The sequence below is a fragment of the Chaetodon auriga genome, chromosome 20 (genome assembly GCF_051107435.1).
Source record: "Chaetodon auriga isolate fChaAug3 chromosome 20, fChaAug3.hap1, whole genome shotgun sequence".
Classification (NCBI taxonomy): Eukaryota; Metazoa; Chordata; class Actinopteri; order Chaetodontiformes; family Chaetodontidae; genus Chaetodon; species Chaetodon auriga.
Window position 1 is genome coordinate 4,140,990 of NC_135093.1, and position 13,070 is coordinate 4,154,059.

Here is a 13,070-nt window from a genome sequence, read left to right on the forward strand (position 1 = left end):
TGTTTTTTAATTTGGATATTTTTTTAAAACTTTTATTTTCATCTATTCGTATACATGTTCATGTTTCGTGTTTCACTTAATCCAGTCGTCGCCGAATCTTTGTTGGTAGTCGGAACTATTTGAGAGGTCGGACGCGCTTCCGGAAGCTGTCAGCTGTGAGCACCGCATCAACTGCAATGAGTTTTGAGTGGCCCTGGCAATATAATTTCCCACCGTTTTTTACGTGAGTCAACTTTTTCTGAGCCATATTTAAAGGACTGTTTTAAAAGATTCATTAGCTCCGTTTGTTAGCCTCCATTGTTCATGTGTTACTGAATCGAAGTGTGTTGATTTGCGAGCTACCATCATGTTAGCCGGCTAACTGGCTAAACAAAACAGATTGCTAGGGAAGTGGATTTGCACACCCAGGTTAGCGACTGGCTTTCTAAAGTTTTTGTAACAGCTCCACTTGTTTTCATTCAGCGACTCATAAAGGCTCGACTGCATGCGAATATTTACAACCGTCAACATCTGGTTCATTTGTGATGATGTGTGCAGGTTTTAAACAACTAGTTTAGCTGTTAGCTTTAGCTAGCTGTTTAAATAGCCAACACTTCCTCAGCTTCAATTGTCAGCTACCAAAACACTAATAAAATACTTACATGTTCACCACCTATTATGCGGTGTTACAGCCAATTATGTGACCCATCAGACTGAATGATGTGGTTTGGAATTTCAGCCATATTGTGCCTTTTTACATTATGGCAGCATGCTATGTGCTAAAACCTAATACAGTACCAAAATATTGGGTCACAGGTTTTGCTAGCTGCTAAAGATTTGTGAGTATTTAGATAAGGTCCCAACCTTTGAGAGCAGAGAGAGCAGGAACTGGTGGCTTGTAGTGCACAGGTGTGTCCACAGAGCACCGACACCTTACCTGGCAACACATCAGTCTTTGGCAGGGTCACAGGTTTTGGTGGAGCACCGGCTGGATGTTAGTAAGAGCTCAGAGCCCAATTTCCCTGAAAGCAAACTGAGTCGTGATACCAAGCAAATACAGGGAACTTAATCATGTCCTGCGTGTGTGTTTTGTGGTGTAGGTCGATTAATGCACGCTGGCTCTTGATAAGTGTTCCTCTCAGACGTGTTTTAAATCACTTTCAATGTGTGATTGGTGTGTTGACTTTTGCCTGCTGTGGTCTTTTTACTCCAGAAATGCTGATTATTCCCTTCAGATTATCAACAGATAAAAAACAGGCCTCAACAGAACAGTATGTAATAACCTTTTGAATGCACCATTTCACTGGCACTCTGACATGATATCTGGCTTTAAGAAACAGGCGCCGTACTCGCTGTGCGTGTGGTCTGGGCCTACTCCCTTCAGTGTGTTTAGGAATGAGATGTTCAGCGTGTGATTGTTGAACATCTCAGTCCTAAACCAGGGGCCATAATCTGCTGCTGTAACAGCCTCCACTCTTCTAAGAAGGCTTTCCACCAGATTTTGGAACCTGGCTGTAGGGATTTGGTCTCAGAGCATTAATGAGGTCTAATGCTGATGTTGGGTGATAAGATCTGTCTTGCAGTCAGTGTGCTAATTCAACCCCAGTGTGTTAGATGGGGTTGACATGCTTAAATGAAACATAGGAACTTATATATAGTAAAACAGGCTCTTTTTACATGCACTAAATGTGCAGATAGACTGAATTTGTCTTGTGCTTGCAGTGTTTCTGTCCTGCTGTTTGCCTTGATGTGCTAACATCTCTTGCTCGTCACTCTGTGGACAGGCTACAGCCCAATGTTGATACAAGACAGAAACAGCTGGCGGCATGGTGTTCCCTGGCTCTGTCTTACTGCCGGCATCACAAGCTCTACACCCTGGACGTCATGGAGGCTCAGGAAAGCCCCGTGTTCAACAACAAGAAGATAGAACGTATCCTAACAGTCCACCTGTGGTTCAGTGAAGGCCAGCGTTATACGGCGCGATAGAAGATCCTCTCATGAATTGTTTACTCTAGAACACCAGTTTCAAAGCCATATTGTGTCTCATGTTTGTGTAGATTGTTTGATTTGGATCGCTAGTCGAAGGTTTACAGGCTGCCCCCTTTATGAGGACATGAAATTACACACCTCATGATTTTAATGTTCACAATCAGGGAAAGTTTTCAGTATAACGCCGCCTCACTGGCTCCCCTCTACAACACCGCAGCAGCCTGTGTTACTAAATTTGATTTCAGTGTCATTTTCAGCACAGGAAGTTATCAACATGATCACTGGGCACATTTTACCTCCTGTAAGTCAGTTTTCCTGGTGTTACTGGAGGTTAACGAGCCTCGGAGTGGCATGTTGAACTACACTGAGTGCCTGAAATGCTAATGTGTGCGCATAAGGTGCAATTCATGCTAACATTTTGGTTAATTGGTGTATACCAGTAAGTGTAAGTGTATATACTACATTGAATGCATCATTAGGCATCAACACGCAACTACAGTCCGTCTAAATCCAAGTATATCCACCATGTGTAAAGATGCACACACGTCTTTCAAAAGCACTGATAGCCATCCCCTAGATATAAAAGAGCTATGTGCTGAGTGGCATTGTGGGTAATGTAGGCAGCAGGTTTTGATAAGGAGGAACGTTTGGACTAAAAAAGACAATATATCTGCTTCTTCTGCATCATTTTTTATTTTTTTACTTAGTCGAGTATTTTTTGAGATGACAGTTTCAACTAATTGGTTGTGCTGCTCTACATTTGTTCCTCTTTTTGTTTGACCTTAACTGAGTTTCAGGAAAACTGTCAATGGAAGCGATTCAAGTTGTGTTTGAGGAATTGAGGAAAAAAGGTACGTTTTGTTCTGCCTCCATGTTTGTCTCATTGTCTCACTGTGAAGTCATTCCAGCGGTAGTAAACTTTTTTTTATCGCTGTGTCGTCCGACCCCAGGGAACCTGGAATGGTTGGACAAAAACAAGTCTCGGTGTTTAGTCATGTGGAGACGACCGGAGGAATGGGGCAAGTTAATATACCAGTGGGTGAGTCATCAAACGTCACATCACAATCAGCGTCACGTATCTCTACTCAAAATAAATCAGCACTGCTTCCAAAATAAGGTTGAGGAGAAATCTGATTACTGACCTTCTGCGTGTAAACACTGATTTTACAGTAAGCAGGTTACTGCAGTGCATATCAGCGCGCTGCCCAAACAGGATCCTGGAAATCTAAATGGATTGAAATTACAGTCAAACATTACAGTCGTTTGAGAAATCATCACCTAAATGTCATGTTCTCGTCCCGCCAGCGTAGAAAATACATCTTTTCTCAGCGAGCGTCCCGCCTGTCGTTACTGATCCTGATGATGGGAATGATCGTTGTTCTGTTCTTTAACGTTTTAGGTTTCCAAAAACGGGATGGTCAACTCTGTGTTCACGCTTTACGAGCTGTCCAACGGTGACGACACGGAGGGTGAAGGTACGGCGCCGTTAGAATGTGAAGATGAGTCAGCATTCATGCATTTTTATTGGGCTCATTGAGCAGCGTATTTAAATGTAATGAGTCAGAGTTAACATGGTGACATCTTTTTAAAGAATTTCTCTTTCTTTTTCTACATATAATTGCTTGATTTTTTTTTTTAATAGCAGCCCTGAAATGTTCCAGTCCTGATCTCGGTGTAACTTTATTTTGAGATGTAAAAAGCAGGTTATTCTTATCGTACCTCCCGTCATCTGTTCCTGCAGAGTTCCACGGTTTAGAGGAGTGGATGCTGCTGCGCTCGTTGCAGGCGTTACAAACAGAAGGCAAAGCAGAGGTCATCACCATGGATGACGGGAAGGGCGTGAAATTCTTCTGAAACGGTGCTGGAATCACACACACTCTGTCTGGGAGCTGTCATACTGCACCTTACAGGCAAATTTTAAGATTTAGCCATTTAAGACTAAGCAAGGTGCAGCTCACTGTCCAGCCCAGAGGATGCTGGTGCTGCAGTTGCCTTTTGGTTTGCCCAACTTCAAAGCCTTTTCTTATTGGAAGAGAACTAATATCATTTCTAAGTGTTTTTTTTGGGGGGAGTACTTTAGGTGACACTGTGTTTAAAGCTGTCACTCTTTTTGAGGTAACGTTTGCTGCCGTTAAACCATGCAATGAATCTATCAGGGTGAACACTATCATGGCTGAACATTCTCGGGGAGAATCTTTCCCCACCAGCTGTAACTTTGCTCTTTCTTTACTGTAAATACGACTAGTTTTATCCAGATTTTCCCTCTTAACAAATTTCCGCGGTATAATTAGCTCTGGACCTCTCGCTTGGCTGTTGTTCCTCTGTTCCAGCCAGACATCCCAAAGAAATGCGACACGCGGGGGGACTTTTTATTTTGAGAATAAATGCTTCCAGAAGAGGAACTCCACAGAGACTCGGACCACCGGTCCAGGCTCGTCTCAGCTGAGTGTAATAAAAGTGGACTCGGTGTACAGATTGCTGTCATCCTGTTATTGTGCAGTAGCTACTGTGACACTCCTGTTATGCTCTCTCTCGCGCTCTTTCTGTGTATGTCCAACCTCCTTTTTTCATATCCTGTAGAAAAATAAATTAGAAATTTGCTAAATTTGCTTGTTTCTCTGAACTGTCTTTCACACTCTTGAGCGGTCTGGGATGTTGTGTATGTAAATATTAACAGCGCCCCACAGTGTGCAGACGTGCAGGCTCGAGCCACACTGATGGAGATGTTCTGCTCCACTTTCTACCTGCAGCTGCAGAGACTGGCTGCAGACCGGATGGTTCACTGGCACCCTGTGCTGTCCGTCCCGGCCTCTGGGGACGATACAGCTCCAGGGAATCCTGTGTGTGTGTGTGTGTGTGTGTGTGTGTGTGTGTGTGTGTGTGTGTGTTTTTGTGATAACTCCGAGTGTGTGCATGCAGAACAGGTGGGGCCCAGCGTGGCCTCGCCTGATAAAGGTGTCCTGTTTCAGCAGCGTGTCTCCTCGGTGTGGCTCCCTCTGCAGGTGAGGCCGGCACGCTGCACATTCCCACCACGGGCTGCGAATCGCTCTCATTCAGATTGATCAAATGACGACAGACTGAGAGAAACCTGTGGTGAAGTGACTCTTCAGTTTATCTAAATTCAGAGGAAGAAGGGACGTTGAGGTCAGAGACGGACCAATTAGAAGAAGAGACTTTCTGTCCTGCTCTTTCCTGTGAAGTCAACAGCAGAACGATGAGATGGAAGTCTGGCACGTGTCCACTTAATCAGCACAAGGAAAAAAAAAAGAAAAAAGAGAAAAAAAGAAAATTCTTCATAACTTATGCAACTTACAGTTAGATTTTAAAGATAGAAAGAACCAAAAAGGAAAATATAAACATCCCAATGACGCGCTGGGGTTTTAAAGAACATTAGTTTGCAAACACTGCTCAGATCAGACTGTAGTAATTACTCCCCCTGGATCGTCTTAATAGCGCGTCAAAGCTGCGAGGGGCGGAGTTGGGAGCGCGCAGTGGGAGCGCACGGGACGCACAGCCCTCCGGAGCTCTGTTGATATAGGCAGCGCCGTCCTTTCACCGGAGGTTATGGCTGAGGACTTTGCGAAGAGAAGAGAAGAGGACGGCTCGTATTGTTTGATCGGAACTATGCGTCAGTCTGCGCTCATGTGCGCAGTGGGTTTATGAATTGTTTTTACGCAGCGGCTGAGATGAGTAAGTACATTTGTCTTACTTTTCTGTCTTTTGTATATACTTAGAAGATTTCCCTAATGTTTACTACAGCAACAGGTAATGTCAGCCGAGATGCTGACAGGCGTGTTTAATCTTGTCTTGTAAGTCATGTCAGAGAGCTGTTATTTTGTGGTCAGCCTTTGTTTAAAGCCTCTGTCTTCACTGACATCATGGAAAAGTAACTCGGAACGTGAAGTAACGGTACTTGTCCTGGTGCCATTTCCACATTTAGGCACTAAATCAAGAAGGCGTTGAACCTGCCACAATGTCACACGCACAGGTTGAGATACCAGGACGCGGTTTCCCAGGCCTCGCTATGGATATGACCGACGACTGCTTATCCCGGGTCCCATCCGTGCTGAGGACGCACGGTTTGGGCGCACGGAGAAACTCTTACGGGCTGCAGAAAATTAGTATGGACATTGACTCGCCTCTGTACAGCGGCGTCCTTTCCAAAGCCTTGTCATGGTCAGCTGAGAATATTGTAACGCTGCCCGAGTCCAGAGCAGAGGATGAAAAAACCGACGACTCTCCGCCGTCGCCCTCCCCCGTTTCCAGCCCGGGCAACAGCTCCAACACGCCCCCCTGCAGCCAGGAGCCCGACGCCGGGTCTCTCAGCGGGAACTGGGACCCCGTCCCGAGATCCGGCGCTCAGGACGCCAGCTCGGAGTCAGAAAATGAACTTCACAATAAACAGCACAAGATCTTGTCCCGCATCACGTTTGATACTCAGTGGGAGCAGGAAGAGAAAGAGGACGTGGAGACCAAAGCGGTGGCGACCTCGCCCGAGGGAAGATATCTCAAATTCAACATAGAGATTGGAAGGGGGTCTTTCAAGACGGTCTATAAAGGACTGGACACAGAGACAACGGTGGAGGTGGCATGGTGTGAGCTGCAGGTAGGATGGCTTCTTTCACGTTTCAGTGTCGATGCAAATTTGTTTTAAATGTGGAAATATTAGTTTGTCCACTCACATTCAAATATGAACCCTCTTTGTGTACAATCCCACACCAGAGCTGCTTTGGTTTTCAGTCAGATTTCTCACTGGAGTTTATCTTCCTTTCTCTCCTCCAGCAGCAAACTTAGATCAGATACATGCTGGTACTTTCCCTGCCCTCCTACCCCACTCAGCTCTAATCCCCCCGCGGGTCATCAGAGGCGACGTGAAGCAGCTAATCTACTGAATATTATTCCTTGTTGACCTTGAGTCGGGCTGTGTCAGGCAGCCTGGGTCATCCTGTCAGCAGTCAGCTCCAGCTGAACCACTCCGTCTGCCGTGATCCCCTCTAATCTCTGTTTTCATTAACGAGGCTCGCCCTCTGAACGCCTCACGCGCAAACTAAACCCAACCCAAAGAGCATTTACGATCGGCTCCGACGATCCAGCTTCAGTGTCTGTGTGATAATAGATCCACTTGTGCTGTGAAATGTTTCCATGCTGAGAGGCAGGACTGAGGGATCTGTGCGATACCATCTCCGGGTTTTGCGCTCACGTGTGGCGCGTAAACATCACAAGCGAGGCTGACCAACTGCGGCCTGATGAAAACATCCAGAGCTGTCAGGCCTTTTTCATGCCACAGCGTTTGGCATGCTGGCCCCAGACAGCCTGCGGGACAGCTGCCTCTTCTCTCACTTGACATGGTTTGATAGCGCAGCGTAGGATTTAAAGATTTAAGATAAGTCCTCCCTTAACATTTGCTGTTGTGTGTGACGTGCGTTGGTATCAGTGTCTGGCAGCCATGTAAGCCTTCTCAGGTGCGAGGTTGTGCCCTCATGCCCTCCAAACCTCAAATTCAACCCTCTGCGCACTGACTTTGGACTGAACACTGGCATGCGATCGCTTTTTATTCTTTACTACTTTACAGATTTTGGAGGTTGTTTGAAGACACCGCTGCACGTGAAAGCACTTTCTGACTTTGCTCGAGAAACGATGCGTAGTGGCTTCGTCTTGCGTTTAAGCTCTGCAGGTGGCACACAGGGCGGACGCAGTCGGGGATTATACGGGGTGGAGTGAATCTGCCCTCAAGGCTCAAGCGCCAGCAGCAGCAGGTTGAGACTTGAAGAGCCCACCTGTCAATTCACTCAACAGGTGTCCGTTTGGGGGAAGGCAGAGACGGAGACACTCAGATGTCCCCTTTACCTGCGCCGTTACAGCACAAGTGTGGATGTTGCGCGCCCTCGAGGCAAACACAAGCGGGGGTCCATCCATGCTTTTAAAGTGCGACACAGTGCCGGCGGCTCTTTGGCAAGGGACCACTTCAGAAACGAGCATGCCATTTCAGCTTTTTACTTGAGACATGAGCCCAGTTAAGCTCCTTAATCGCTCCTAATAAGCTTAAAGGTGGCCATTGTTGATGTGGTTACTGTTGTGAGAAGTTAGCCTCAAAGACTCAGCTGCAGTTTCTTAGCTGAAATCACCTCCCCGTCCTCCCCATGTGTCCTTGATTGCTTCAATGAGCACAGAAGCTGGCTGTTGGTGGCTAAACACAATCACCTCTGTAATGTTGATAGAGCAGCAGGTGAAGGTGCGTCATTACAAGTCAGGTAGAAATGCCTTAAGCTCTTTTAACTATGTATTACAGAGCCTGAGCTGTAATCTGCAGGCAGAAAGATCAGCTGATCAGACTGTGAAGAGGGCTTCAAACAGCATCTGCTTTAGTCCCGCTTACACAGATCATCATTTGAATTAGGCAGATTTTTTCCTGATACGGTAAACCGAAGGTGTTCTCCGTCCACAGCGCGTCGCCTGTGCTGTTCCACTGAACACGGATCAGCCTGGGCGGTGTCTGCAGGAACTTTTTGTGCCAGCACACAAAAAGTAAACAATACCTTTAGATTCTTCCATGACATGCAACACCGACGCTCAGCCAGGACAGCGCGTAATCAGGTCAGGTCACCGCTCATAAACTGTGACCAATAAGAGACCAAGAAGTGGCTGATGTTAAAGCTATGATGCTGTTTAAACAATAGAAAAGTAACCAGCCAGTATCATGTAAGTTTATGTTGGTGTTTGGACCCACACAGACCTCCCTCACACTTACAGTACATGAAGGAAATGACACGTATCTATAACATATTTAAGAAAAATAACATTTCTGATGTCTGAGGAAGACCGGGCTCAAACATCACTGACACACACTAAAGACACTTTCACGTTAAAGCTTTATGGATGTTTGCATGTATTCATATTCCCACTAACAGAAGCACATGTTGCTATAAATAATAAGAGACCGAACAATGTAAAATCATGGAAAATCTCATCAGCTCTGTTTTGTCGTTTTGTCACAGATATGCCAGCAGCAGTTTATGTGCCGGCTGATACAAAAAAAACACACAAGAAAAGTCAGTTATCATCATTTTTGGGGTAATTTTATAACAGTTTTCCAGTTAAACAGAACACAGACCAGTTTATTTTACAAAAATTGAGACGTTTTAGTCGGCTGTCATCAGCCAAATATCAGACTTTCCCGACCTCCGCGTCCCTCTGTGATCTTCCTCGTCTCGTCTGCACACAACGCTCTGACTAATCAAACACCAGTAACACACACTGAACCTTCTACCTCACACACCCACCGACAGATTCAGAATACCCAGTGATGTCCACACAGTCCAAGTGTAAAACCTTTCTGTTTCACAATGCACCGCAACATCTATTTCGCATGTGTTTGTAGGATTGATTTATTATCTTTGTTCATCCCTTTTACATTCTGTGTGCTCCTACTGAAGCTTTTTTTTTTTTTTAGTTTTCCTGCTGCTGCGTCCTGTCTTTCCTTGTGTTGCGTATGAAAACCTCTGAATCTCATGTTTCTTCACTCACATGCAGTTCTTGTAGATAAATAGAACAATAAAGCAAACATAATTCATTGTGATTATCAGGCCCGTTCAGAGACATGTGGCTTTAAGTTTAGAGCTGTTTCCAGAAGAAGCAAGGACAAAAAAAAAACCTCCCAGTTGGCAGCTACCTAGCAACCCTTCCCCCACGGGCTCACGGGTGACTCAGGTGCCATATAGGCAACATAAACTGGGCTTTGAAGGATATGCAGAGGTGGTTAAAAATGGATGAGCCTTTGCATTGTCCCCTTCTTCTTCCATTCACCCACGCCGAGTTTACAACCTGCTGCATGTGCTTTTGTGTGCCACCGATGACTGCCGCCTCCACAAAACTGCAACAAACATGAAACACAGGTCGTCCGTCGTTGTGCCGAATCAGAAGCTTTTAACCGTGAACGTGGCAGCACGTCGAGCTACTGAGTAACTGATTGGAACGAGTGCACTGAGGCACATGTCCTGTTTGGTGAGCCCGTTTAAAGGGAATTGGTTGCACAATGCCTGAGCTTATTCAAGGGCAGCAGTTTCCTCCAGCCTGCAGCAGAAAGTCAGATACTTTTATCCTCTCGTGTTTCATTTTTAAACCCAAGCCAACACTCATTCTTTCATCACGCTCTATATAAACAGCTTCACCGGGCTCCACATCACCACAGCCACCTGCATTTTCAGCACTGTCGGTGTTTATGAGGGCCGCGCTTGATGCTGGATGGGCTTGAATGCATTTAAAAATACTGCAGCACCCACAACCAATTAGCCAAATCCTTGGATGCATAAATAAAGGCTGAGAGACAATTTTCTGCTGATCGCGACATACCGACTCGTGAAAGCTGATGCTCTCGTGTGGTCGTGGTTTCTGCAGATGGTCACAAACATTGTTTTTGGAGGAATGAGTTTTGTGGTAACCCTTTCCTGCGGGACACGAAGCCTCTCTGCTGATGATGTGGGCCTTTAGATATCAGTCATTCATCAGCTCTGCTTTGTATGAATGGACAGTTTCAGCGCAGAGGAGGTTGGTGCTTTTGAAAACACTCGTGATAACTGGCTGATTAATTGCTCCCAGTTTCTTATTAAAGCAACAACACCCAATATTCACTGGTTCCAGCCTCGAATCTGAGAATTTGCTGTAGTTCTTTTTTATCACTGTTGATCATCTGTGGGTTTCAGACTGTTAATCGGACATAAAAAGCAATTTAAAACCATCCCCACGGGCTCTGGGAGCTTATGACGGCCACTTTTAACTGTTTTCTGACATTTTCTAGCCTAAACGATCAGTGCAGGAGAGGTTGTGGAAGATTCACGTCACGCCTGTTGTACACAGAGCTGGAGCCATTACTGCGGTGAAAGTGGGCTCACTGGGCAGAAAGCGCTGGAGTCTGCGCTGTTTACGTTTATTCTAAGCGTTTTAAAGCTCATATAATAGCACCGGATTAAGTTAAGGCCGTAAAACCTTATTAACGCCTCGCTCTGGTCTGCACAGTTTGTATTCCGAGTTATGAGGTTAATCAACAAAGCATAAGTCTCGCTTGGCACTAACCCTAGATTCCTGTTGGCCCTCTCTCATGCTCGCCTGGGCCTCATAGAAGCCTGGCTGGGTAACCTTTATCTGAATGTGGCTAGTGTTCAGCGACATAACACGAGCTGGAGGCTTCCTATCAGTTCCGCTGTAGCCAACATCAACACCGTCTCTCCTCGCAGGGCCCGTCGTGCAGCGAGATCCAGCTTATCGGGGCCTGCCAATGTTCTCTGAGGAGAAAGTGAAGGAGACCCGCAATGATAGCCTACATTTACACATGGCAGCACGTCACTTTGACGCGAGGGCTGTTTGTTTGTTTGCATTAGCTCCGCGCGGTCCTGCAGGGAAGGCCGCACCGTGTCCCGTGTAAAGCTTGTACTGTACTAAATCTGTGCTCATTTGGTGATTGCCCTGCACGATACGGCGTGTCTGTATCACACAGTATGCACTCAGCTCTCAAGCTAGATAACAGTGTCTCAATGGCTGCTGTTGATAATATGTAAGCGTCTTGTTTAGGGTGGAAACTGTAGGTGCAAGCTGGGACAGCAGCACGGTGGCTCTGTGTGCAGGAGCCTGGGGCTGTTTGGTGTGTTCGTGTTTCTATTGGAAACTAAGTTGCTTGTAGGTGTGAAGGTGAAAGTGAATTTGTTTTTCCAGCCGTGACAGACCGGTGACTGTACCCTGAGTCATGCTGGGGGAGGCTGCAGCCCTGCTCAGGGACCCCCAACAGGAGAGATGAGCGGCACAAACATGTCGATGCTCGAGAAAGTTAAGAGGAGCCTTCAGATGTCAAAGAATCGGAGAATTGCTGAAGGCCGTTCCTGTAGTCTTCTGGACTTAAATTTTAGTTTATTAGTGTTTTTAATTTTTGATTTTCCATGATAATTAGTTTGTTATTGGAGCCTCAAATTACTTATGTTATGACTTGGAACATAAATACAATAATGCATTTCGAATGGCTTGATGAAGCTTCTGTAAACTCGATCAAGAGAAAGCTAAACATGATATCTGAGATAAACCAGCGTTAGCCCGCCTAGCAGACATGCAAACACCATAATCCGCCTTTCTGTTTGTTTTTCTATTATGTTTAAGCCCTCAACAAACATCCAGAATATGTTGTTAAGTAATAACAGAGTATAGCAGATATGGTTATCATATCATACAGGCAATGATAAAAAATGACGAAAATGTTTCCGAGTATGATTATTTTCATGCGTTGGGAGTACAAAGCTTCACAGCTGGAGTTAGACGTAAGTCTGCCAGCCATGTACTGGGAGCACTAAGTGGAAAAACCACAGTAGAAACTGGTTCCATCTGCCAGATATAATGACTGAGCTATTGTTATTTTACGTACACCAGTGCGCTGTTGGCACAGCCTCCGTCTCTGCTGAGTCACCGCTTTTATTGGGATCCTCCCGCAGATCGATTCTTCATGTGAGAGATTTCAGCAAGCGGTCCAGGTTTGTCTAAAGTTTTCCAGCTTCCAGTAATATGTTCATGTTTGTCAGATGGAGCATAGAAGGCTTCTGTCTTGACACCAGGTTTTGGAGATCTTTTCAAAAACAGCGTCGTATCCTTTCCTGCAGAGGAATCTCTTGTGTTTACAGGGATCACATCGTCTCTGAAGGGAGCACAAATATGATATATATATATATATATGTCATATCTCTACTGGGACTTGGCCTTAATTCTCAGATTAGCTCTTAATCCTCATGTCTGTTAATGTATATCAAAACTTCTCTTGATGAAGATGATTCCTGACAGATTTAAGGCCCTTATACAAGCCCAGTGTCATCAATCCTGCAGGTGAAGTTAAAAATGTTCTTCATTTTTGGTGAGAGCAACTGTCCAAAACCCGAACATGTTCTATTTACAATGACACAAAAGGAGACATATTTGCTGAATCCGACCGAAAGTGTATTGGATTAAAATCTCCGACTGCACCTTTTAAGAAGCAAATCAGCTGTGTGCTTTGGAGAAATTTCCTCTCTCCACCGTGTTTTTAGCTTTGACAGTGTGTTCCTGTAGGGGAAAACACGTGGTCCACACTGCAG

General features: G+C 45.5%; 2 protein-coding genes across 4 annotated transcripts in view; both read left to right on the forward strand.

Moving 5' to 3' along the window:
• The first annotated feature begins 126 nt into the window (after window positions 1–126).
• Window positions 127–5,221, forward strand: vps25 (vacuolar protein sorting 25 homolog). The gene is made up of 6 exons (XM_076760063.1): window positions 127–223; window positions 1,764–1,909; window positions 2,766–2,819; window positions 2,919–3,007; window positions 3,368–3,443; window positions 3,710–5,221. Exons 1-6 carry the CDS (start codon window positions 177–179, stop codon window positions 3,820–3,822), a joined length of 525 nt encoding a protein of 174 aa, XP_076616178.1. The 5' UTR covers window positions 127–176; the 3' UTR covers window positions 3,823–5,221.
• A 93-nt stretch (window positions 5,222–5,314) lies between these two features.
• The window catches only part of wnk4a (WNK lysine deficient protein kinase 4a), a 37,293-nt gene continuing 29,537 nt past the window's right edge, over window positions 5,315–13,070 (forward strand). For 2 of the 3 annotated variants that reach the window (XM_076760203.1, XM_076760206.1), the window contains exons 1-2: window positions 5,315–5,658; window positions 5,909–6,574. In XM_076760203.1, the coding sequence (XP_076616318.1) occupies window positions 5,942–6,574 (633 nt within the window). In that variant the 5' untranslated portion in view covers window positions 5,315–5,658; window positions 5,909–5,941. Of the gene's footprint in view, window positions 5,659–5,792; window positions 6,575–13,070 lie in introns of those variants that run through there. The other variant, XM_076760204.1, reaches the window with a different exon arrangement.